General features: G+C 43.1%; 1 protein-coding gene across 4 annotated transcripts in view; it reads right to left on the bottom strand.

Moving 5' to 3' along the window:
• Positions 1-25,886, bottom strand: part of LOC139567490 (sprouty-related, EVH1 domain-containing protein 2-like) — a 31,346-nt gene extending 5,460 nt beyond the window's left edge. For 2 of the 4 annotated variants that reach the window (XM_071388804.1, XM_071388805.1), the window contains exons 1-4: positions 25,492-25,886; positions 8,742-8,919; positions 8,179-8,401; positions 7,900-7,964 (exon numbers count right to left, since the gene is read on the bottom strand). In XM_071388804.1, the coding sequence (XP_071244905.1) occupies positions 7,900-7,964; positions 8,179-8,401; positions 8,742-8,919; positions 25,492-25,517 (492 nt within the window). In that variant the 5' untranslated portion in view covers positions 25,518-25,886. The remainder of the gene's footprint in view (positions 1-7,899; positions 7,965-8,178; positions 8,402-8,741; positions 8,920-25,491) is intronic. The other 2 variants (XM_071388806.1, XM_071388807.1) reach the window with 1 other exon arrangement.
• Positions 25,887-26,890: the final 1,004 nt, after the last annotated feature.

Below are 26,890 nucleotides of genomic sequence, written 5' to 3'. Positions count from 1 at the left end.
AATCCCTGTTTTAGGTCAGTTGAGATCACCACTTTATTTTAATAATGTGAAATGTCAGAATAATAGTACAGAGAATTATTTATTTCAGCTTTTATTTCTTACATCACATTCCCAGAAGTTTAGATACACTCAATTAGTATTTGCTAGCATTGCCTTGAAATTGTTTAACTTGGTTCAAACATTTCGGGTAGCCTTCCACAAGCTTCCCACAATAAGTTGGGTGAATTTTGGCCCATTCCTCCTGACAGAGCTGGTGTAACTGAGTCAGGTTTGTAGGCCTCCTTGCTCGCACATGCTTTTTCAGTTCTGCACACAAACTTTCTATAGGATTGAGGTCAGGGCTTTGTGATGGCCACTCCAATACCTTGACTTTGTTGTCCTTAAGCCATTTTGCCACAACTTTGGAAGTATGCTTGGGGTCATTGTCCATTTGACAGACCTTGAAACGTTGCTTCAATATATCCACATAATTTTCCTGCCTCATGATGTCATCTATTTTGTGAAGTGCACCAGTCCCACCTGCAGCAAAGCACCCCCACAACATGATGCTGCCACCCCCGTGCTTCACGGTTGGGGTGGTGTTCTTCGGCTTGCAAGCCTCCCCCTTTTTCCTCCAAACATAACGATGGTCTTTATGGCCAAACAGTTCTATTTTTGTTTCATCAGACCAGAGGATATTTCTCCAAAAAGTATGATCTTTATCCCCATGTGCAGTTGCAAACCGTAGTCTGGCTTTTTTATGGCTGTTTTATAGCAGTGGCTACTTCCTTGCTGAGAGACCTTTCAGGTTATGTCGATACAGGACTCGTTTTACTGTGGACAGATACTTTTGTACCCGTTTCTTCCAGCATCTTCACAAAGTCCTTTGCTGTTGTTCTGGGATTGATTTGCACTTTTCGCACCAAAGTACGTTCATCTCTAGGAGACAGAACGCGTCTCCTTCCTGAGCAGTATGACGGCTGCGTGGTCCCATGGTGTTTGTACTTGTGTACAGATGAACGTGGTACCTTCAGGCGTTTGGAAATTGCTCCCAGGGATGAACCAGACTTGTGGAGGTCTACATTTTTTTTCTGAGGTCTTGGCTGATTTCTTTTGATTTTCCCATGATGTCAAGCAAAGAGGCACTGAGTTTGAAGGTAGGCCTTGAAATACATCCACAGGTACACCTCCAATTGACTCAAATTATGTCAATTAGCCTATCAGAAGCTTCTAAAGCTATGACAATTTTCTGGAATTTTCAAAGCTATTTAAAGGCACAGTCAACTTAGTGTATGTAAACTTCTGACCCACTGGAATTGTGATACAGTGAATTATAAAATAATCTGTAAACAATTGTTGGAAAAATGACTTGTGTCATGCACAAAGTAGATGTCCTAAACGACTTGGCAAAACTATAGTTTGTTAACCATTTTTGTTAACAAAAAATTTGTGGAGTGGTTGAAAAACGAGTATTAATGACTCCAACCTAAGTGTATTTAAACTTCCCACTTCAACTGTGTGTGTATATATATATATATATATATATATATATATATATATATATAATTCCCCCCCCCCCTTTTTCCCGCTCACCGTTAAACAGTGAATCAATTTTGCCTGGCCTTAGTGGACCAAAGATGTTCCACAAAACATTGAGACGTTTTGGCTTAGCGATGTAATGAACGATACCACAAATTTTGGAGCCAAAGAAATGCAAAAAAAAAAATCTTACAGCCAGTCTGAAGCGATTACAATGGTTCAAACGGCCCAGGAAATGCAGGAGGGGGAGTTTTTCCCCAGTGGGTGGGAGATAACGACACCCTTGATTGGGCACGAGAACCCGTGCGGGAAGCAGACTCCCATCGGCCCTTTACACAGAGACCAACAAACCGACCTGCACATGGCATGCGCTCAATGGGCCATTGCTAAGGTAAAAGCGTGTCATGGCTCAGAGTCAAAATCTCCCTACTTCTGTATGTAATTAACCAACAACCCCCCACGCCTCCCAAAAAATAATTCCTTCAAGAACAAAAGAGTGGGAAAAACTGTTCTGAAGTCTCCCTTTTATATTGAGGGTAGGTTAAATTAATTCCAGCTAGGAGACTTACAGCCCCCTTTAGCGTCGAGCAAGACCAGAAGTGTGGTCGATTGCGTCACTAGCTGAGGCCGGCGCGGGGCACCTCTTTCATGTGGCGGTGTGCTTTTGAGCTAACTCGGTTCCCCAGTTCTCCTTACCGCTGCCAAGGCGCGTGCCAGAGGACCGCTAGACTGCGGTAATCAGACGAGGGGGAATCCGGCCACGGCATATGATATCAAAATGAGAGCACCACCTCTAGTCCACTCGCATTCACTTTGGACGGTTTCTGGTTTCTTAGTCCTAAGTTTATTGGACCCCAAGCCACTTGCTATAGAGGGCTTCAGTGAGCCCGACCAAAGCTAAAAGTGGCATCCCTTCCTTGGGCGATGCCAAGAGCTTGGTTAGGGTTGAGCAATGTTCTTTAGGAGGCGAACCGGGGCCCCTGTCTGATGGAGATGATTACAAACACAGACCCTGTTCAGATATTTACTCCCAACAGCAGGGCTTGAGGGAAAAAAAATTAAAATAGGGAGAAAGAAATGCTCCTGAGCACTAATAGCGCAAGACCTATGGAATGTAAAAGCGCTAAATTGCCCATGTTCATCACAAAAGCCACGGAAGTCCACCAGGCGTGTTGATTGGGGGGAGATGTGAGATGTGTGTGGCGCAGCGTCTGATTTCAAAGGCATACCTCTGCCTTGTTTGGAGATTTTCATCATCTCTTGGTTTGGAGGTGAATAAAGACTGGAGATTAAGGCAAGGGGTGGAATCTGGTGGGGGGCACGAGCTCTTTGAGGTAATTACAGAGTAACACACACAAATGCACAAGCACACACACAAGCCAGCTACTAGCCACTGTGCCCTAGAGCACAGGAAAAGCCAAATAGTAGGAGCTGTGTGTGTGTTGTGTGCGAAGTGTGATTACTGTGGGGCCGGTTGGGGGATGTGTGCGCCAGGGTCTAATTGGAAGTGTGTTTGTGTGTGTGCGCATATGTAAGGGATATATTTGTAAGTGTGTGTGCATGTGTGTTCTTGTGCTCGGAATGATTTCTGTGGTTGGGGAGGGGGGAGGGGTGTATTTGTGGCTGAGCTAATTATCAATTTAGCCTCCAGACCAGACACAGGAATGGAACTCGCGGCAGCTGGTGATTCTAAAACTACCCTCGGCCTCATCGACACTACAGAGTGGACAGTCTGGTCACCAGCAGCCCATTCAAAAAGACCCTGATGTCCAAAAGGGTGAGACAACACACACGCAGTGTGAGGCGTTTGAGCCTCCTGCACCCTTGTTAAACACCCCCCCCCCCCACAAGCACCAAAGGGAGACATTCCAACAGTCTTTCCAAATCTCACCAGTCACACCGGACCTTCCGAAAAGAGGAGGAAGTATTGCATCATCCAAGGGAGTGTATCATCCAAGGGAGTGTGTTATTTACTCTTGACTAATATTGTTCTAGTGCCGGGGGGGGTATAAAGGTCATTCGTCATTGTCCTCTCTCCTCCATCTGTGCCGGGACTTCAGTTCCCTCAGGCTTTTCGAAAAAGACAGATCCTATCTAATACAATGTGACCTTCCCCCTCTTCAGGCTAGCTCTCTGGGCCACTGGGGAATGGGGCTAGATTCCAAAAGAATACAACAAAAAACGGGGGGGGGGGGGGTGTCTGCAACCGAGGAGAATTGGAGTGTTCCCTTGAGCGGACCTGCTTTTTCTAAGAAGGGCCAGCTATGTAAACAGGGAGGCAGTGACGGATTACTGACGGACCCTCTTCCCTCTGACTGGACATCCTGTGGAAACGACACGCTAGGCCCTTTTCCTCTTTGATGCCATCGGAAGGGAGAAGGAGTAAAAAAAAGAAGAGAAAGAGGGGAAGCGAGAGCAAGGACCTGGACTTCCCATTACTATCAGATTTAGGATAAAGGCTAGGTACGCCAGACAAGAGGAAAGCAAATTAGTTACAATGGACGGATTCACTAGCTTAGTATCATCAGGTTGCTATTATTAATGTTGAGAGTGGATAAAGTTGTGTAGCAGTGAAGGCCCATCTCAGTTTCTTTTAGTAGTAGTGTAGTACTTTACCATTTCCTAGTCATGTTCTTTAGTTGCGTCTTTTCTCTTGGCTTGGTAATCTTGTCAGCATCACGTTTTAGCGTGTCTAGTTATGTGTTAGCATGTTTGCTAACTTAAAGGGACACGGCGAGATTTCAAAATGTAGGTCATTTTTCTACTTACCCAGAGTCAGACGAGCTCATTGAAAACCATTATGTCTCTGCGTGCAGTTTGGAAATGATTGAAGTTAGCATATCGTTAGCTTAGAGCAATTTCTGGAAGTTTCCCAGTACAGTAGCCAACACCTCTCAAAAGCAGGGAAATAGACCTTCCAACTACTCCAAAGCTTAGCGTCTTACAAAGCTACTCATAGTAAATTTGTTCATTTGACTGATCTTCTATCCACGTCATTCTCGTTCCCGTTGTCACGAAGATCTACAGAGATCGCAACGTTTTATCTGTCTCAATGGCGCTCACAGATACCATAATGGTAAAGATACAAATGTTCTGCTCTCTATACATCTCTATGCGACAACAGGAACAGAGAATGAGGAAGTGGATAAAATCTCGTTTCTTATGATTATCATTCAAATTTACGAATGTATAAAATATTATTGTAGAGGTTTTTGTAAGACTAAAATGACCAACCATCCAGCTTTGGTTTAGTTATAAAAAGTCTATTTCCATGCTTTTGAGAGGAGCTGCCTACTGTACTGGGAGACTTCCAGGAATGGCGAAGGTGTATTAAGATCCATGCTCTTACCACAAATGTCTTGTTTACCAAGTTTGCGCTTTGTTATGCGGGCCTACTCTTTCTTTGTATCGTCATAAAGCACAGTATACATGATCCCAATTTAAGCTCCAAGACACTGGCAATATGAAAAACTGAAAAAGTTCACAAGTGCTGATTTATTGGCACATTGAACCATGTTTGCGCAACGTAGTTTAAAAGCTCCGTGGATAGTGTTGAAACCATGACGTCATATCTGAATTCCGACATCTTTATGCACCTTCGGCCATTGCCAAGCTAACGATATGCTTACATCAATAATTGCCGAACTGCACGCAGAGACTTTGGGTAAGTAGAAAAACAACCGACATCTCAAAATCTTGCAGTGTCCCTTTAAGTGTTAGCTAGATAAATAAGTAACATATTAGCATGTCCGCTAGGCTAGCTAACTGTGTGTAGGCTGGGTACAGTACAGTGGGTCAGGCAGCAGCAGCAGTTGGGATGGAGGCTGCCAGGCAGAGGCCTCCACTGCAGATGCACCACTATGACTCATGTACATCTCCCTCGCTCTCTTCTCCCTGGAAATTAGGCCTATTCAAAACCCTGTGATATAACAGCAACTCACACTGCAGTTATAGCTGTGCAGGAATGTATGTATGTATGTATGTATGTATGTATGTATGTATGTATGTATACCTTACTGGAATGATGCTTTTGATGCCTTGTTGTGTGAGGTTTTCATGTTATCCATGCCAGGAACTGAACTGGCATTCAGGGCAGTGTTCTGATGAACTGCCGGAGGTGGCCACATTCTAGCTAGCTCTGGGTATTTTAAATGTTTTGACTGTACTCGCATGATTTCTTTGGGTACTCGTATGGAAAGTACTCGTATATTTTTACAACACAAGGCACTTGGGGGAAAAAAATTGCACATTTATCTACAGTGCATTTGGAAAGTATTCAGACCCCTTCACTTTTTCCACATTGTTACATTACAGCCTTATTCTAAAATGTATTAAATTACTTCCCCCCCCCCCATCAATCTACACATAATACCCCATAATGACAAAGCAAAAACAGGTTTTTAGAAACCTTCCAACAGGACAATGACCCTAAGCACAGCCAAGACAACGCAGGACTAGCTTCGTGACAAGTCTCTGAATGTCCTTGAGTGGCCCAGCCAGAGCCCGGACTTGAACCCGATCGAACATCTCTGGAGAGACCTGAAAATAGCTGTGCAGAGGCTTTCCATCCAACCTGACAGAGCTTGAGAGGATCTGCAGAGAATGGGAGAAACTCCCCAAATACAGGTGTGTCAAGCTTGTAGCGTCATACCCAAGAAGACTCCAGGCTGTAATTGCTGCCAAAGGTGCTTCAAGAAAGTACTGAGTAACGGGGTCTGAATACTTATGTAAATGTGATAGTTTTTTATAACAAATTAGCAAAAATAAATAAAAACCTGTTTTGGTTTTGTCATTATGCGGTAGTGTGTGTAGATTGATGAGGGGGAAAAAAACAATTAGAATAAGGTTGTAACGTAACAAAATATGGAAAAACTCAAGTGGTCTGAATACTTTCTGAATACACAGTATATATTAGATTCTGTAAGTACTTAATGTGCCCATCTCATTGATATCAAATTATTAGCGATACACAAGTTGAAATAGGTCACTGGAATCATATCTACGACCAGCGTGCCTCTTGCGCATAATGGTCATATTGGCCGGTATTCCAACAATCTTTTTTTACTGTTTCCTTGGTTAACTTGAACCCATATGTTGATAATCCTTTATGACCATATGTACCTCTGTGATTAATTATGATTGATTGTGCACAAAAGTGAATTGAATTGTTTCCACACCCACCATGCGTCACGTGCATAAAGGTCATGTGACGTGAAACGTGTATATTTTGGGAAGTGAGCACTCAGATTGTTAGTTTGACCTGACGAAGATCCGTTTCGGATCGAAACATTGTCAGTAATGCGGAGAATTGGGAGTTTGAAGAGTGTGCGGCCATTGGCCTTGTTCTTAAAGAGATGGAAGTGACCCATCTTGTCTAATGTGTCGAAGCTGGTAGCTTGGGGAAACTGAACTATGCTAGCAACATGCCCTTTCACAGCTTCTGCACTCAAGTAAATAAGCATGTTTAATCACCTCAAGCATTTTAAATTAAGTTATTTAGACGTTTGCTTCAGAAACGTGCTCTTTGAACATCCACAATTGCTAACAAAAACATCCATCTTCAGAAATCCACAACGGAGGAAAGTCAAAACACAGCTGAAGGAAGCATCAGTGCATACGCACGCACGCGCGCGCACACACACAACTCCCTCTTCCAAGAGGACCGGCCAAAACCCCCAAGCTCTCTCCAGACATGAGGGAAGAGAGAGAGACAACACAAGGCGTTCCCTTCTCCCAGTCTCCCCCCCCTCCCATGGTGTTAAATCACAGAGGCAGTTTGCTAGGAAGCAGCTGCTAATGATAGTTTTAGAGGTGGAGTGGGAGGAGGAAAGGGGGGTGGGCAGGAAGAGACCTCGCGACCCCTGCCTGCTGCTCCTCATCTCCTGTGACGGCGAAAAAAACAAATGCCAAGCGGCGGCGGAGTCTGGTCAAAACACTACAGGATACCTACCCCTCCTCTCTCTTCCTCCTCCTACTCTCCCTCCACCCGCCTGTTACTATCACACCAGCCATCTCCTGCTCAAAAACAAAGGGCCATCTCTTCCCGAAATGGGCCAAACTAAAATAACTGAAATCTTCACACGCACTTCAAAAAAGAAAAAAAGGGACTATAAGTGAAGGCGAGAGAGAAGCCCGACCAATCACAGACTAGAGGTGATCTTGCAGACGGGAACAATATGGAGTCCAACATGCAAGTGGACAGCCATGACCATAGATGGGAAACATACCATCTCTATTGATATGAAGCCCAGAGTTTTGGGTGGGACTAAAAACCTGACCCTAACCAAAACAGAGAAACTTGGATTCTCTCAAGTGTTTACTATGTCCCTGAACATTGCTGGTGTTTGAAACTACAATAGAGGAACAAGGGGAGGGACTCACGGTGAAAACATCGTCGTCACCCAACTCGGCCTCGTTCTGGATGGTCAAAGAAGAGGTGGTAGATCCTGGAAAACAAAGATGGCAGAACAAGCCGATAGTGAGTAACCTGAAGCGCAGGAGGCTGAACCACTTTAGTTGGACTTCCACATTCCCATAGCATCAAACATCTTCCTTTTCTTGCTACGAGAATCTAAACGCATTTGATAAGTTAAACCAACATGGTGGTTGCCTATCCAACTCTTTCAGCAATCAGTGGCTATAAAGGAAAGGGACGTATACCATTCAAGAGCATTGAGATACAGCCCTCATAGTCTTCGCCTTCCCCTCCCGTACCTTCCGTCAGGTCCTCCATGGCTTTCCTGACCCCACGGTCGAAGGCGCGTGCATCGGCCGGGCTCTGGAACGTCAGGCCACACTTCTTGTTGTCCACTTTCCAGTGGTGAAATGTGGGTGTGGCCTTGGTGTACACCAGATCCTTCTTCAGGAAGCATTCCAAAATCACCTGGGAGGCGGCACACGTTTGAATGGACTATAAACAATGCTCCTAACAAAGTATGCTGAAAGTGCAAGCCTCTTTACAAGCCCACACTGATACTACTACCTGAATTATCTATAAAAGGAACAGAAAGAGAAACAGAGGGGAAAAAGCTGAGGATCGATATCTGACAAACACATTTGGGTAACATGAAAAACGTTAATTGGTGACAATTAAGGATTTGTGAATACATTCTAAATGCGTGTGACAGAATCAACCCTTATCTGCCCTGGACGGGATTCAATCCCATGCTAATTGTTACTGTAACGATTCAGGATTTGGGTCTGAGTGCTAGCAGGGGCTTCACCTGTTTGTCTTTGAGGCGCTCGCCGTGGATGAGGAAGCTGCTTCGGCCCAGCAGCTCGGCCGACAGCACCTTGCACACGCCCACACGGCTGAGGCATCCTCCGTCCTGGGCCAGCCAGCCGCCACTCGAGTCGTCCCGGGTCATGACCACCGCTTTGACGCGGACAATGTAGCTGTCACTGTATGGTTGAGAGAGGGGGAAAGTTGGGGTCAGTCAGTTAGCAATGAGGTTGTAGAGCATATGAATGCATGCGTGTGTATATACATATACACACACGTGCCAGTCAAAAGTTGACACACCTACTCATTCAAGGGTTTTTATTTTTACTTTATTCTACATTGTAGAATAACATTGAAGACATCAAAGCTATGAAATTACACATATGGAATCATGCAGTAACCAAAAAAATGTGTTAAACAAATCCAAATATATTTTAGATTAGCCTTGGCATTCTTGACACTCTTGGCATTCTCTCAACCAGCTTCATGAGGAATGCTTTTCCAACAGTCTTAAAGGAATTCTCATATATGCTGAGCACTTGTTGACTGCTTTTCCTTCACTCTGCGGTCCAATTCATCCCAAACCATCTCAATTGGGTTGAGGTCAGGTGATTGTGGAGGCCAGGTCATCTGATGCAGCACTCAATCACCCTCCTTCTTGGCCAAATAGCCCTTACACAGCCTGGAGGTGTGTTGGATAATTGTCCTGTTGAAAAACAAATGATAGTCCCACTAAGCACAAACCAGATGGGATGGCATATGGCTGCCAAATATTGTGGTAGCCATGCTGGTTAAGTGTGCCTTGAATTCTAAATAAATCACTGACAGTGTCACCAGCAAAGCACCACCACACCACCACCTCCATGCTCCACGGTGGGAACCACACATGCGGAGATCATCAGTTCACCTACTCTGCGTCTCACAAAGACACGGCGGTTGGAATCAAAAATCTTACATTTGGACTCATCATCACCAAAGGACAGATTTCCACTGGTCTTATGTCCATTGCACGTGTTTTGGCCCAAGCAAGTCTCTTCTTCTTATTGGTGTCCTTTTAGTGGTTTCTTTGCAGCAATTCAACCATGAAGGCCTGATTCACACAGTCTCCTCTGAACAGTTGATGTTGAGATGTCTGTTACTTGAACTCTGAAGCATTTCTTTGGGCTGCAATTTCTGAGGCGGGTAACTCTAATGAACTTATCCCCTGCAGCAGAGGTAACTCTGGGTCTTCCTTTCCTGTGGTGGTACTCATGAGAGCCAGTTTCATCATAGCGCTTGATGGTTTCTGCGACTGCACTTGGAGAAACTTCCGGATTGACTGACCTTCATGTCTTAAAGTGACGATGGACTGTTGTGTTTCTCTTTGCTTATTTGAGCTGTTCTTGCCATAATATGGACTTGGTCTTTTACCAAATAGGGCTGTCTTTTGTATACCACTCCTATCTTGTCACAACTAATTGTCTCAAACGCATTAAGGAAATTAACAAGAAATACCCCAAATGAACTTTTAACAAGGCACACTTGTTAATTGAAATGCATTCCAGGTGACTACCTCATGAAGCTGGTTGAGAGAATGCCAAGAGTGTGCAAAGCTGTCATCAAGGCAAAGGGTGGCTACTTTGAAGAATCTCAAATATATTTTGATTTGTTTAACACTTTTTTGCTTACTACATGATTTCATGTGTCATTTCATAGTTTTGATGTCTTCACTATTATTCTACAATGTAGAAAAAAGTCAAAATAAAGAAAAACCCTGGAATGAGTAGGTGTCCAAACTTTTGACTGATATATATGCACAACACAAAGTGTTGGCCACAGGTTTCATGAGCTGAAACAAAAGATCCCAGAAATGTTCCTTATGCACAAAAAGCTTATTTCTCTCAAATTCTGTGCACAAATTTGTTTACGTTGCTGTTACGTGAGAATTTCTCCTTTGCTAAGATAATCCATCCATCTGGCAACTGTGGCATATCAAGAAGCGGATTAAACAACATGATCATTACACAGGTGCCCCTTGCGCTGGGGACAACAAAAGGCCACTCTAAAATGTGCAGTTTTGTCACACAACACCAAAGATGTCTCAAGTTGAGAGAATGTGCAATTGGCATGCTTACTGCAGGAATGTCCACCAGAGCTGGTAGAGAATTTAATATTAATTTCTCTACCATAAGCCGCCTCCAACGTTGTTTTAGAGAATTTGGCAGTATGTCCAACCGGCTTCACAACCACAGACCACGTGTAACCACGCTAGCACAGGACCTCCACATCCGGCTTCTTCACCTGCGGGATCATCTGTGTAACTGATAAGTTGTTCTGTCTGTAATAAAGCCCTTGTGGGGAAAACTAATTCTGACAGGCTAGGCACAAAAGTGGGGGGGTCCTATGCCCTCCCAGGCCCACCCATGGCTGCACCCCTGCCGATTAATGTGAAATCCATAGATTAGGGCCTAATAAATGTATTTAAATTGACTGATTTCCTTATATGAACTGTAACTCAAATTGTTGCATGTCGCGTTTATATTTTAACAAAAATATTTATGCAACAATTTCAAAGATTTTACTGAGTTATAGTTCATATAAGGAAATCAGTCAACTGAAATAAATAAATTAGGCCCTAATCTATGGATTTCACATGACTGGGAATACAGATATGCATCTGTTAGTAACAGATACTGTATTCTTAAAAAAAAAAAAAGTAGGGGCGTGGATCAGAAAACCAGTGAGTATCTGGTGTGACCACTATTTGCCTCATGCAGCGCGACACATCTCCTTCGCATAGAGTTGATCTGGCTGTTGTGGAATGCTGTCCCACTCCTCTTCAATGGCTGTGCGAAGTTGCTGGATATTTGTGGGAACTGTAACACGCTGTTGTACACGTCAATCCAGAGCATCCCAAACATGCTCAATGGGTGACATGTCTGGTGACTATGCAGGACATGGAATAGCTGGGACATTTTCAGCTTCCAGGAATTGTGTACAGATCCTTGCAACATGGGCTGTGGATTATCATGCTAAAACATGAGGTGACATGAGGTCAGAATCGTGAATCTGCTTTGCAGTGCACACAACAAAACAAAATGGTTGATATAAATTAAACCTACATATTTGCCTTCAGCCACAGGACGAAACCCCTTTTTCGTGAACAAACCCCCCCCCCCCTGAAAATGATGAGTCATACGTACATCTGCGCTGTGAAATTGGTCCGCGAACGCACTCTGCATCACCCCCTCACCTTCTGCCATATTTGAACGGACACAAACTAGCACCAATTAACACAGCTTTTAAGAAGAACGCCCATTAGCAGCGGTATGGCTTTGCATGACATAGTATTTAAAATGATATTGTCAAGCTGCTGAAAAAAGGTACCAAATATCAGTTATTCAAGCGGCTGCCCGACACCAGATATGAAGAACACAGAAAGACGCAGCTTTACAAAAAGTCATGGCCGTCTAAATCGCCATTGTTTTTTCAAAGTGTCACTTCCCTAATCTCACCCTTACACTACTCGTCATGCACATCCAGGACACCTGTAAATAAACAAGTCCAATTCATTACATTTGTCTTTCTAGTCATCAGGGACTTTCAAAGGGATACTGAGGCAAGCCTAGTCATGTAAGAATCAGCGTTGCTATACCATGGGTACAGCACAATTATATGCATGACACCACCTCAGATTGAACTATTTGACGATATATTAGGCAGGAATCTTCCATCCATAGCAGTTGAAAGATGTCTATGTGCCCATGGCTTTTAATATGGTAAACTAACTGTCCATCTGGCATTTGAAGAGAGCATGAGTGATGGTACACCTCCACTAACACTCCCACACATACACCCTCAGACAAGCTAGGCCCAACTCAGAGACATGTACAAACCATGCCAAGAAGCATGAGAAATGCACACCAGAGAAATAAGCACACCTGGCTAAAAGCGTAAATGCAAAAGGGCTACAAATGAATTAATCAGCAGCAATCCTTTATATATAAAATCCCAGACAAATACACAGGTGCATATAAATTGGGTGTGAGTCACTAGACATGGAAACTGTTTTGTCAAATCCTGACGGACAGGCAGTATTTGATATCATATGAGGGATGATGACTCCACAGCCCACCCACCCCCAGAGCACGATAAGCTCGGGTTTTGTTGACACCCCTGGAATGTAGCGGCCATGATAGTACATACTAAAGAGGGGGAGTAATTCCTCTCCCACTGCAGAGGTCACCCCTCTCTCCCTCCCACATCTTCTCTCTGTCACACACACACACGATATGATTATCCCAGATACCCTGGCTGCACTTCCAAACACAATGAATATTCATTTAGAGTTTTGACAAATAAACCGGGTGAAGGAAGAAATGTCTGAATAAAGCCAGTCTTTGCAAACAAGGCTGACGATCCGTCTCCCTGAGATCCATGAACATGGAGCCCACATGGACGATTCAGAACAATCTTGCAGAGTGCCAGCGAATGTACTCTATGATTACACATCTAAAGACCTGAGAGCACAAGCCAGAGAGAGCCCCCCGGCGTTACAGAAACACCAAATCTCCTCTGTAAAAGGTGGCAGCATTGCTTCGCTCATCTAACCTTTTCCGCCACAGCCAAAACAAAACCTTATCCCAACCACGCAGTAGTCACGAGCAGCAGCCCCTCCAGCAACAGCCACACAGAATATGAGCGAGGAGGAGGACATTGCAGAGTAGACACAGAAAGACATGGCTAACAGAAACCAGGGAAGCAGCAGAAATACAAAACCGGACGGCTTGCCTTTTATAATCGGACATCTCTCCTACATCCCGTGGCCACGGTCACAAATTCCTCATGGTCTCCCTCGGCAGACGGTCGCGGTGTGCGAGATGACACAACATCCCATCCCAATCACCAGCCCGACCATGGTGGAAGCAGCAGCAGCCGTGCCTGACTTCCAGGCTGTTGGCTCAAAAGTGCTTCCCCACGTACAGTATGATTCAGTCTCCTTGACAAGCAGATGGCGCTTGTGTGTGTGTGTGTGTGTGCGAGAGAGAGACGGAGCGAGAGAGTGTAGTGTGTGAGTTGAGCATGAGTCATCTCCCGGCAGCCATTCCGCATTCGCCGGCAGTGGCACACAGCACACTCCATCCTCATCCGTCAAGGAGGAGGGGTGAGGGGAGAAACATGGCCTAAGAAGCCCACCACTACCCAAACACAACGGGAGGGTCCATCCATTCCAAACCAGCTTATTCTCGCACACAGGAGCCCAAAATGAATTTGAAGCAACTGGAACAACTTGCCTATCAGCAAAAGGTTGGTGCACATTGTGTACAGCAGTGAGCAAAGAACATGTACATTCATGGCTCTCGCTAGCATGCAGGTCAGAAGAATATGTGGGTTGAATATTACTCAGCTCTGACTGGTCTCCTTATCAGGAGTGTGTGCCCGGTGTCCTTACTTTGTCAGGCTCATAAAAAGAGGTCAAAGGTTTACAATGTACAAACCCAACCCACAGGTAGGTGTGAAAGACCTGGGGTGATGTCATCCACGGCTCAGAATGTAGGAACATAGGTGATCGATAGTCCTTTTTTTTCTCCTCTCCCTCTCCTTTTTCCCTCTCTGGCAGCTCCCATTCAGGACATCACAGGCCATCAGATGAGGATTTTGTACAAGGAGCTGGCCACTAACAAAGTTAAAGTCATGGGATACTTTCCTTGCGTTTGAGGTGTAGAGAAGAGGCTGTTCTGTTACTTGATGAACCAGACAAAGCAAAGCAGCAATGGGTCCATCAAGGCTCAGAAGTTCATAGACAACTGTACATGAAATAGGTCGATTTTTGATAGGGACAAATGATTCTATCAAACAAGTAGGGTTAAGGCCTACATATTCATATTCTAACCCAGAATAGGCCAGTCGCACTGAAATAAATGGAGTTATTGTATGTTAAATGGTGGCATCTTCTCTTTACTCTCCATGCCATAGGCGATATTGCCACATGGGGTTGGGGGGACATGTCCCCCCCAATATTCAACAGGTCGATTCCCTTGGAGGTCGGAGGCCCCCCAGATAGCGTATGAACACGCCATAAGCAATGGCAAAATGTGTAGAGTTACAGAAAATCTGCTTCAAAAATGTACATTTTCCTCTCTGCCCAATGACAAACTGTGTTGAAATTAGAGGTCGACCGATTAATCGGAATGGACGATTTCAAGTTTTCATAACAATCGGAAATCGATATTTTTGTACACCGATTTGGCCAATTTTAATTTTATTTTTTACACCTTTATTTAATCTTTATTTAACTAGGCAAGTCAGTTAAGAACACATTCTTATTTTCAATGACGGCCTAGGAACGGTGGGTTAACTGCCGTGTTCAGGGGCAGAACGATAGATTTTTACCTTGTCAGCTCGGGGATTCAATCTTGCAACCTTACGGTTAACTAGTCCAACACTCTAACCACCTGTCTTACATTGCACTCCACCAGGAGCCTACCTGTTACGCGAATGCAGTAAGAAGCCAAGGTAAGTTGCTAGCTAGCATTAAACTTAACTTATAAAAAACAATCAATCAATCATAATCACTAGTTAACTACACATGGTTGATGATATTACTAGTTTATCTAGCGTGTCCTGTGTTGCATATAATCGATGCGGTGCGCATTCGCGAAAAAGGACTGTCGTTGCTCCAACGTGTACCTAACCATAAACATCAATGCCTTTCTTAAAATCAATACACAAGTATATATTTTTTAAACCTGCATATTTAGTTAATATTGCCTGCTAACATGAATTTCTTTTAACTAGGGAAATTGTGTCACTTCTCTTGCAACAGAGTCAGGGTATATGTAGCAGTTTGGGCCATTGTGAACTGTGTGAAGACTATTTCTTCCTAACAAAGACAGCCAACTTCGCCAAACGGGGGATGATTTAACAAAAGCGCATTTGCGAAAAAAGCACAATCGGTGCACGACTGTACCTAACCATAAACATCAATGCCTTTCTTAAATTCAATACACAGAAGTATATATTTTTAAACCTGCATATTTAGCTAAAAGAAATCCAGGTTAGCAGGCAATAATAACCAGGTGAAATTGTGTCACTTCTCTTGCGTTCATTGCATGCAGAGTCAGGGTATATGCAACAGTTTGGGCCGCCTGGCTCGTTGCGAACTAATTTGCCAGAATTTTACGTAATTATGACATAACATTGAAGGTTGTGCAGTGTGACAGGAATATTTAGACTTATGGATGCCACCCGTTAGATAAAATACGGAACGGTTCCGTATTTCACTGAAAGAATAAACGTTTTGTTTTCGAGATGATAGTTTCCGGATTCGACCATATTAATGACCTACGGCTCGTATTTCTGTGTGTTATGTTATAATTAAGTCTATGATTTGATAGAGCAGTCTGACTGAGCGATGGTAGGCACCAGCAGGCTCGTAAGCATTCATCCAAACAGCACTTTCGTGCGTCTTGCCAGCAGCTCTTCGCAATGCTTCAAGCATTGCGCTGTTTATGACTTCAAGCATATCAACTCCCGAGATTAGGCTGGTGTAACCGATGTGAAATGGCTAGCTAGTCAGCGGACTGCGAGCTAATAGCGTTTCAAACGTCACTCGCTCTGAGACTTGGAGTAGTTGTTCCCCTTGCTCTGCATGGGTAACGCTGCTTCGAGGGTGGCTGTTGTTGATGTGTTCCTGGTTCGAGCGAGGAGAGGGACGGAAGCTATACTGTTACACTGGCAATACTAAAGTGTCTATAAGAACATCCAATAGTCAAAGGTATATGAAATACAAATGGTATTGAGAGAAATAGTCCTATAATTCCTATAATAACTACAACCTAAAACTTCTTACCTGGGAATATTGAAGGCTCATGTTAAAAGGAACCACCAGCTTTCATATGTTCTCATGTTCTGAGCAAGGAACTTAAACGTTAGCTTTCTTACATGGCACATATTGCACTTTTACTTTCTTCTCCAACACTTTGTTTTTGCATTATTTAAACCAAATTGAACATGTTTCATTATTTATTTGAGGCAAAATTGATTTTATTGATGTATTATATTAAGTTATAATAAGTGTTCATTCAGTATTGTTGTAATTGTCATTATTACAAATATATATTTTTTTAAATCAGCCGATTAATCGGTATCGACTTTTTTTGGTTCTCCAATAATCGGTATCGGTATTGAAAAATCATAATCGGTCGACCTCTAGTCCAAACTTTTAACTGGTACTGTATACACACACACACACATCCCCCCCCCCCCTTTCAAAAGTACCCGCAAAACACCAGTCTCAACGTCAACAGTGAAGAGGCGACTCTGGGATGCTGGCCTTCTAGGCAGAGTTCCTCTGTCCAGATCTGAGTCTGAGATATGGCTTTTTCTTTGCAACTCTGCCTAGATAGTCCAGCATCCCGGGGTCACCTCTTCACGGTTGACGTTGAGACTGGTGTTTTGCGGGTACTATTTTATGAAGCTGCCAGTTGAGGACTTGTGAGGCGTCTGTTTCTCAAACTAGACACTCTAATGTACTTGTCCTCTTGCTCGGTTGTGCACCGGGGCCTCCCACTCCTCTTTCTATTCTGGTTAGACCAGTTTGCGCTGTTCTGTGAAGAGAGTAGTACACAGCGTTGTACGAGATCTTCAGTTTCTTGGCAACTTCTCACATGGAATATCCTTCATTTCTCAGAACAAGAATAGGCTGACGAGTTTTTGAAGAAAGTGCTTTGTTTCTGGCCATTTTGAGCCTGTAATCGAACCCAGAAATGCTGATGCTCCAGATACTCTAGTCTAAAGAAGGCCAGTTTTATTGCTTCATTAATCAGAACAACAGTTGTCAGCTGTGCTAACATAATTGCAAAATGGATTTCTAATGATCAATAAGCCTTTTAAAATCATAAACATGGATAAGCTAACAACGTGCCATTGGAACACAGGAGTGATGGTTGCTGATAAATGGGCCTCTGTACGCCTATGTAGATATTCCATAAAAGATCTGCCGTTTCTAGCTACAATAGTCATTTACAACATTAACAATGTCTACACTGTAGTTCTGATCAATTTGATGTTATTTTAAATGGACAAAAAAAATGCTTTTCTTTCAAAAACAAGGAATATATATATACACACTGCTCAAAAAAATTAGGGGAACACTAAAATAACACATCCTAGATCTGAATGAATGAAATATTATTATTAAATACTTTTTTCTTTACATAGTTGAATGTGCTGACAACAAAATCACACAAAAATGATCAATGGAAATCAAATTTATCAACCCATGGAGGTCTGGATTTGGAGTCACACAAAAGTAAAGTGGAAAACCACACTACAGGCTGATCCAACTTTGATGTAATGTCCTTAAAACAAGTCAAAATGAGGCTCAGTAGTGTGTGTGGGCTCCACGTGCCTGTATGACCTCCCTACAACACCTGGGCATGCTCCTGATGAGGTGGCGGATGGTCTCCTGAGGGATCTCCTCCCAGACCTGGACTAAAGCATCCGCCAAGTCCTGGACAGTCTGTGGTGCAACGTGGCGTTGGTGGATGGAGCGAGACATGATGTCCCAGATGTGCTCAATTGGATTCAGGTCTGGGGAACGGGCGGGCCAGTCCATAGCATCAATGCCTTCCTCTTGCAGGAACTGCTGACACACTCCAGCCACATGAGGTCTAGCATTGTCTTGCATTAGGAGGAACCCAGGGCCAACCGCACCAGCATATGGTCGCACAAGGGGTCTGAGGATCTCATCTCGGTACCCAATGGCAGTCAGGCTACCTCTGGCGAGCACATGGAGGGCTGTGCGGCCCCCTAAAGAAATGCCACCCCACACCATGACTGACCCACCGCCAAACCGGTAATGCTGGAGGATGTTGCAGGCAGCAGAACGTTCTCCACGGCGTCTCCAGACTCTGTCACGTGCTCAGTGTGAACCTGTTTTCATCTGCGACGAGCACAGGGCGCCAGTGGCGAATTTGCCAATCTTGGTGTTCTCTGGCAAATGCCAAACGTCCTGCACGGTGTTGGGCTGTAAGCACAACCCCCACCTGTGGACGTCGGGCCCTCATACCACCCTCATGGAGTCTGTTTCTGACCGTTTGAGCAGACACATGCACATTTGTGGCCTGCTGGAGGTCATTTTGCAGGGCTCTGGCAGTGCTCCTCCTGCTCCTCCTTGCACAAAGGCGAAGGTAGCGGTCCTGCTGCTGGGTTGTTGCCCCCCTACGGGCCTCCTCCACGTCTCCTGGTGTACTGGCCTGTCTCCTGGTAGCGCATCCATGCGCTGGACACTACGCTGACAGACACAGCAAACCTTCTTGCCACAGCTCGCATTGATGTGCCATCCTGGATGAGCTGCACTACCTGAGCCACTTGTAGACTCCGCCTCATGCTACCACTAGAGTGAAAGCACCGCTAGCAATCAAAAGTGACCAAAACATCAGCCAGGAAGCATAGGAACTGAGAAGTGGTCTGTGGTCACCACCTGCAGAACCACTCCTTTATTGGGGGTGTCTTGCTAATTGCCTATAATTTCCACCTGTTGTCTATTCCATTTGCACAACAGCATGTGAAATGTATTGTCAATCAGTGTTGCTTCCTAAGTGGACAGTTTGATTTCACAGAAGTGTGATTGACTTGGAGTTACATTGTGTTGTTTAAGTGTTCCCTTTATTTTTTTGAGCAGTGTATGTGTGTGTGAGTGTACACACAAACACTACCGTTCAAAAGTTTGGGGTAACTTAAAAATGTCCTTGTTTTTGAAAGAAAAGCAATTTTTTTGTCCATTTTAAAATAACATCAAACCATCAACCATCACTCATATATATATATATATTAGTGGACTGGGCATAGGGTTGGCGAACTACAACTATAATAAAACTCAGTGTTCATCTTTTTATTCTTAACATAAATACATATGCATGTGTGACCCCACGTCAACTGTTCGCCCCCTCCAATATCTACACCGCAATTTCTCCCCTTTACTATCCAACAATCCTCTCCCTACACATCTCCGATTAGTATAGTACGCTCTAGTTTTTACGGGGACCTTTATATGGAAGGTATACTAAATTCAGAATGAAGATGTCACAGTATGGCTGGCAGCTGAAATTGGATAGAAAATGATAGGCATGTAATCTGTGGCTACAGACCACATGCCTAGTGGTGGCACTACAGACTGAGTGTAGCAACACACTTTATTAATATACTCCAGACACACACCACCACCACTACGGAACAGGAGATACTTCTTTACCACATGATTCCATACATGTTACTTCATAGTTTTGACGTCTTCCCTATTATTCTATAATGTAGAAAATAGTAAAAAAAGAAAGAAAGAAAAACCCTTGAGTAAGTAGGTGTCCAAACTTGACTGGTACTGTAGTTCAACAGCACTTTTAAATGTTGCATACCGAAAGATAGTTACATTTCTGTACGTAAATGTTACTTAAGCAGCTGTTCCATAACCACATTGCCAAACCTACTGCCAAACCTACTGCCAAAATAAAACAAACTGCCACACAGGGGTAAAAAATAAAACAATAATCTGCTCAAATTGTTCCAACCTCTGCACCCTTTCGCTGATAAGAAAAGGATGTGATAAGGCTTGGCTAATCTTACCTCGCCTGCTTTTAAACCCCCAAAACACACAACATGCACACAATCACATCAAATCCAAGAACCTATTAGCTAAGAAACCTGTTGGTAGTTTTGATTGGTCCTCAGTGGGGCATCAAGACTTAGTATGTTAGTGACCATTTTCTACAGCATAAGTTTGTGTCTTGAAGTTGTAGACTACACTTCTAACGGAAGCGTCTTGAGTTTTTGTTTGTGTGTGATTTTTTGGGAGTTTTTTTAAAACCTCCATTGGGGCAAATGTACTGTACATTGGGATGGGAATAACTAGGAATATAACTAGTTCTTTGCGACAGTAAACTGAACTTCCTTTTTACATGCCCAATTCTAATATCTGCAAAACTAGTCACGATGTCAAACCGTTCACCAGCAATGGGTGACTCTGCTAAAGCAAACTTTACGCCAAAGGCCCATCGGCTGGACGTTACAGGTTCAGCCGTTCGAGCACACTGTTGCCTCAGGTGGTCCACTGACACCGGAGAAAACGAATGAAAACTCCACACATGCTTATGACATCATCCCCATACAAAATGGTCAGATCTCAGTTCCCCTATCAGCAGAGAGATGGAGCAGATGGTGTTTCACTTGGTCACTGCCAAACATTGAGAATGAGTTCCCTCGCCGTCACAAAGAGAGGGGCTATGCTCTTTAACCAAGTCAACCAAACCGGGGGGAAAAGGAAAAGGACACTCTGTGACCTTGTGCGGTGCTTTCACATGCGCTCCCCTGTCGACAGATATCCGAAACGTGAGCAGGTCTGTGTGGCGAAGTCGATAGAGGCAGAATGTGGACCCGTGCGATGCCACTATTGAACTGAAGTAAAGGAAATCCATCTTCCATTAGACATGTCACATTGCCATTTGGGCTACAGGCCAACACCATCTCTGCCCCGTGACTTCCCAATCACTAGGCAAAAAGCCCCAATGGTTTTTGTAGTGTACAGGTTGACCACGTTTGAGTCCCTCAAAGTTTGGAGCAGTTTAAGTCGGGATCGAGACCTTAGAATGAAAGAGGCTGTCTAGTGCAGTATTATTCATGTAATGACAAGCTTCATGTCGTTGGTGATAGACAATAAGCCTGTGGCAATGAGGTATCTCTTTGTTGACGTTCAAACAATGTTTCGGTAGAGGGAAAAATGACATCACTAACAGCAACTATTTGGCTCCAATAGTTTCATCTCGTCTCTGCTTCATTTCGCCGTTGTTGAGCTGAACCCTGCCGGCCCAGCTCATGGAAGGGGAGGGTTGATATGAAATCGATCCAGGGCAGTAATGGGGCTGGGAAGCTGGGGAGAGTTGTGGTGACCTTTCCTCAATGTCATTTTCTCCCCTCGGTGGCATTATTGACAGCTCAGAGTTTGCCGGTTCTGGGGCGTCATTACTCTGATCAATACAACTAGCCAACCCAACCTCCGGAAACGGGGAGGGGGGACGTGCACATGGATTGGGGGAATGCAAGGCAAGACAACACCTCACAAACTTGCTGTCTAGCATAGTACAGCAGAGTTTTATTGCACTTAGACCAATAAAACTGGACCACTATTAGCCATTTGGATACATATAATAAAACAGTCTTTAACAGTTGTGTACTGTAGGTAGCTGGAATATGCAGGAACACTGTTGTGTAACTACTCTGGCCTGTTGCTCGAGGGTACTAAAACTTGTGATATCATTCGAGAACCTGAGCATCCCACGTATCCTTTTGTGCACACATGAAAAGTTGCCAAGACGACTTTGTTCCAACATTCCCACCTTTCAATCATGTTCAATTGCTTAAGAAATGTCAACGCCAACGGTTATGGATTGAAGTAACCTGCTTCTTTTAGCACTTTCAGTTCGGATAAACATTTCACAAGCTCAAACTATTAGATTTCCCTTTACATTACCATCTGAGTCATGTGTTTACCTATAGGGGTGTGAGTGTACCATAAATCATTATAAGAAAAGATAACCCATGACCTGAAGGAGTAGGCTATTGCCAAATCTCTACACGCAGGATAAAGGACATGAAGCTATGAGCAACAGAACCTTTATTGCCAAACATCCAAGGTGTACTCTACACCCAAAAACATACGCCGTATAGAACGTGTAGGCCAGTGCCGTTTAATATTAGGGATGACTATTGTATCATTGGTTGTATCATTAGTTGGACTAATATGTTGGATAGACATCGAAAGATGTTACAGAAGACAGAAATGCAAAAAGCGTCCCACTTTTTTCTGAATTCAACCTACAGCACGGGTGACTGTCATTCATATTCCATTCACCCAGCTCAGTGTAACATCAATAGGTTTTGGCAACTACATGATAATGGAATTTATACCCATCATGAGGTTGCTACAACCTTGCCTACAAATTAAAGTTTATACCGTGGGTGCACAGGTTGAGAGACAACATGGAGTAATCAAAAGTGACACATTCAATACTGCCTAAATTTGCTACATTAGCTAAGTGAAAGGTAAACTAAGAAGAAAAATTACAACAAAATATAGCTATGGTTAGGGTTACTGTATAAGTCTATGTAAGAGTGTGAGAGCCATGAGCCTCCTAGGTTTTGTATTGAAGTCAATGTACCCAGAGGAGGACGGAAGCTAGCTGTTCTCCGGCTACACAATGGTGCTACCCTAGATGGTGCTGTTGAGGCTACTGCAGACCATTGCAAACAGTGTGTTTTAATCAGTTATTTGGTAGGAATGGGTATGAGTAATCGAGTACTTGAACTTACATCAAACCTATCTTTAACCAGAGATCACGTTTTTCAAATACTGTAAAAATATTTGGTCGAAACTCGGCCGTCTTTGAAGACAACGTTAATTTGCTTTGACTCGTGTTCCATTTGTACATATGTATTTGCAGGGGCACAACAAAAACTAAACAAAGCGGTCCCGTGTGGCTCAGTTGGTAGAGCATGGTGCTTGCAATGCTAGGGTTATCGGTTTGATTCACACAGGGGACCAGTATAAAAAATTATGTAGGCCTACTAACTACTATAAGTCGCTCTGGATAAGAATGTCTGCTAAATGACAAAAAATTAAAATGTACCAAACAGTTCTCCCTAAATTCCCTTTCCCACTGTGTCTCACTCAATTGCGTTTCTGATTGCTCCCTCTACACATGCATGCTGAGTGCCACACACAATCTCGTGCTAGGCCTTTAGAAATAAAAATGCCTGTAAAAACATATCTAACTGATGGGATACACAAGCTACATTCCATGCCAAATGACGATAGTTTTATCACAAATTCTAAATGGACTGGTTGACTGAAGGAAATACGTGTTCCAACAACAAGCTGCTGTTTTGGAATAATTGCGTCCAGTCTAATTTCCACTCAGGCTACTTTGCAGTTGTCAATAGTTACCACAGCCACAGTTAAAATTGGCTATACTGTAAAACTGTATTAAAACAAAAACTTGCTTTTCGGTCTTAATTTAAGGTTAGGCATAAGGTTAGCCGTGTGGTTAACGTTAGGGTTAAAGGTTTAAATAAGATATTAAGAAATAGGCGGGGTTTATGACTGTGGCAACACTACTTTGCGAACTGCTAGTGCCGTTTAGAATTGGTTAGCCTATGCTATAACCCCCCTAAACAGCGACAGGTTCCACACTGAAAATATGAAAAACAGATTGATAAATAGAAATTGCATATTTTCATCACAATCATTAAGCCTAGGCCAACTAAACCGAATGCATGTATATTGAAAAAAGACAGATTTGGGTATGTAACCCTAAAAAAATGGTCTTTCAACTCACAAAATTGAGCCTGGTAAAAAAAATAAGGCTATGCCATTGCACAGCCATAGGATTCTACAAGCAAACACCACTGCTGAGGCTACTAACTTTTTAAAGATTGGGTTCCACGATAAAATATAACCAGGTTAAATTACTGTTTCAATTAATTACTTTTAAAATTGCACTTTTTTTTTATTGACTGGGGTATTTTAGCAATTAGGATGTGTTATTTGTAATGGTTATGATAAATTATACGTTGGTGGCATATAGATAAATGTTCTAAAATATATATTTTTTTTTCTTCATTTGTGTACTGGAAAAACAATCATGCAAGTACTCAAAGTTTTAAAAAAAAATGTCAGATGTCCATCCCTATTATTTAGGGAAATGTGAAAATATTTAGTACCTATAGTTTTATCTAAAAAATTATAACTTTTTAAATGTTTCACTATTTTTATGAAATTCAATGAATAGGATGGTCCTCCTCCTTCCTTCACTGAGGAAGCTATATGTAGGCTACAATAGGATATCTATTTTGAAAAGCAAAAGTGTGTATGCCTATAAGTAAGACGGAATGAACTTTTACACGAGAAAATGGCATGTGTGAAAATGGGTTGACCCCTAGAAATAGAGGGAGCATTTGTTTTAACAACCAACCTAATAGCCTAACGTAACGTACTTATAATAAAATAAAACACTTTAGGACGGAAATGTTGACTATCATTCGGTACTGGACTGAATCAACTGGATTATCTGTCAAACTAGACATTCATATTTGATCGTGCTTGATGATTAAATGATTAAATATTCGCGTAAACTCTATCAACGCTGCGCGCACCCTCTCGGCCTTTGCCGTTGGTATTTTTATGAATGAAGGACAGTATGCAAATTAGAGCGATTCACGAAAAGAAATGGCGGATATGGCATATCAGTCCCCCACAAAGAAAGACTTTCTAGCCAACATCGTCACAATGCAAACGAAAGCTACTTTTTCCGTGACCGTGCACCCACATAATTTACATTGTGGTCAACATACAATGTTGTTACAACGTCTACCGTGTTATTTGCATGGCAAATGGTGATATGAAGTGCAGTTGAAACTATTCACTGTAAACCCTTTACAAAATGTTTCCGATCCAATCCCTCCCCTCGTCCCCCCTCTTTCAAGACTGAAGTCGTTCATGAGGGCGAGGGGGCCTAACCATCCCGCTCCTCTGTCCACTAACGTTACATGGTAACAAAGCATTTTCAACTTGGGGGAAAAACTTTAGGTCCACTCTCCTCATCCGTCTCAGTATCCCATCAACAGACATGCATAACATGGGTATAATTAGAGCATTTATAACATGCAAAATAACAATTAAGACTACTTTTGTGAAGTAGCTAACGTTATAGGCTACTCACTCGTCTGGGTGCGTTTCCTCGGTCATTTTTTCGTTTCACCTACAATAATATTCCACCGAGGGTACGTAATGTGGTGTCTTCATTTTATCTTTCCCTTCTCGTCCAACCCCTCGATCACACACTAACAGTAGTAGCTTAGTGTTTTTTCCGTTTGTTTGCGTTATTTCTCGCTTCTCTTCTTCGTCTCTCAGCGCTTTACTACAATTATTCGAGCGCATCCACGAGAGAGTAAATCCCTTTGGAATACCTCCACCGATTTAATCCCGTCGCGCCCCATGCTGAAATGCGGTAATTAAAATCGTGCGTTGATGTCGGTGAGGATGGCCCCGTACGAGCCCCATCTCTGGTTACTCCATGTTGGATTCTGTAGGTAGAAGCCAACGCCGCCGACACTGGAAGTGGAGGGGGAGGGGGGGGGGGGGGGGGGGGGCTTGCGGAAACGATGACGTCAGACCCGAAGGACTGCAGCCCTTATAGAATTTTTAGGGATGTCCAACGCTAGCAGTGGACTATTTGGCTATACGAAATTATGATGTATGTGTTTCCCTATTTCTACTGTTTCACCCAATAAGGTCACTTTCAGTACTTTACATTTACATCACAGTTTGGCCTGTACTTTATCATAGGTGCCTCCTAGTTACATTTTCAAGTAGTGCTGGTATATTATGAAGATGTGGATACAGGGTTAATGATACCTAATGTAGCCTATTTATGAACTAGTGAGTAACCTGAATACCTCAATCATGATTATCATGCATTTATAACAGCTGAAGTTACTGGAATACAACATATTTTTCATCGCACCATCATCAATTATTTGCCAAACACATCTGTCATTCATTGACACAATACGTGATGAGAAAAAAATATATATATATCAAATCAAATTTTATTGGTCACATACACATGGTTAGCAGATGTTATTGTGAGTGTATCGAAATGCTTGTGCTTTTAGTTCCGATAGTGCAGCAATATCTAACAAGTAATCTAACAATTCCACAAAAACTACCTAATACACACAAATCTGAGTAAAGGAATGGAATAAGAATATATACTGTACATATAAATATATGGATGAGCAATGACAGAGTGGCATAGGCAAGATGCAATAGATGGTATAACATCCAGTATATACATATGAGATGAGTAATGCAAGATATGTAAACATTATTCAAGTGGCATTATTAAAGTGACTACTGATCCATTTATTAAAGTGGCAAATTATTTCAAGTCTGTATGTAGGCAGCAGCCTCACTGTGTTAGTGATGGCTGTTTAATCTGATGGCCTTGAGATAGAAGCTATTTTCAGTCTCTCAGTCCCAACTTTGATGCACCTGTACTGACCTCACCTTCTGGATGGTAGCTGGGTGAACAGGCAGTGGCTCGGGTGGTTGTTGTC

This window comes from Salvelinus alpinus, chromosome 2 (assembly GCF_045679555.1).
Source record: "Salvelinus alpinus chromosome 2, SLU_Salpinus.1, whole genome shotgun sequence".
Classification (NCBI taxonomy): domain Eukaryota; kingdom Metazoa; phylum Chordata; class Actinopteri; order Salmoniformes; family Salmonidae; genus Salvelinus; species Salvelinus alpinus.
The sequence above is the reverse complement of the archived record's forward strand: the minus strand, read 5'-3'. Positions and strand labels throughout refer to the sequence as shown.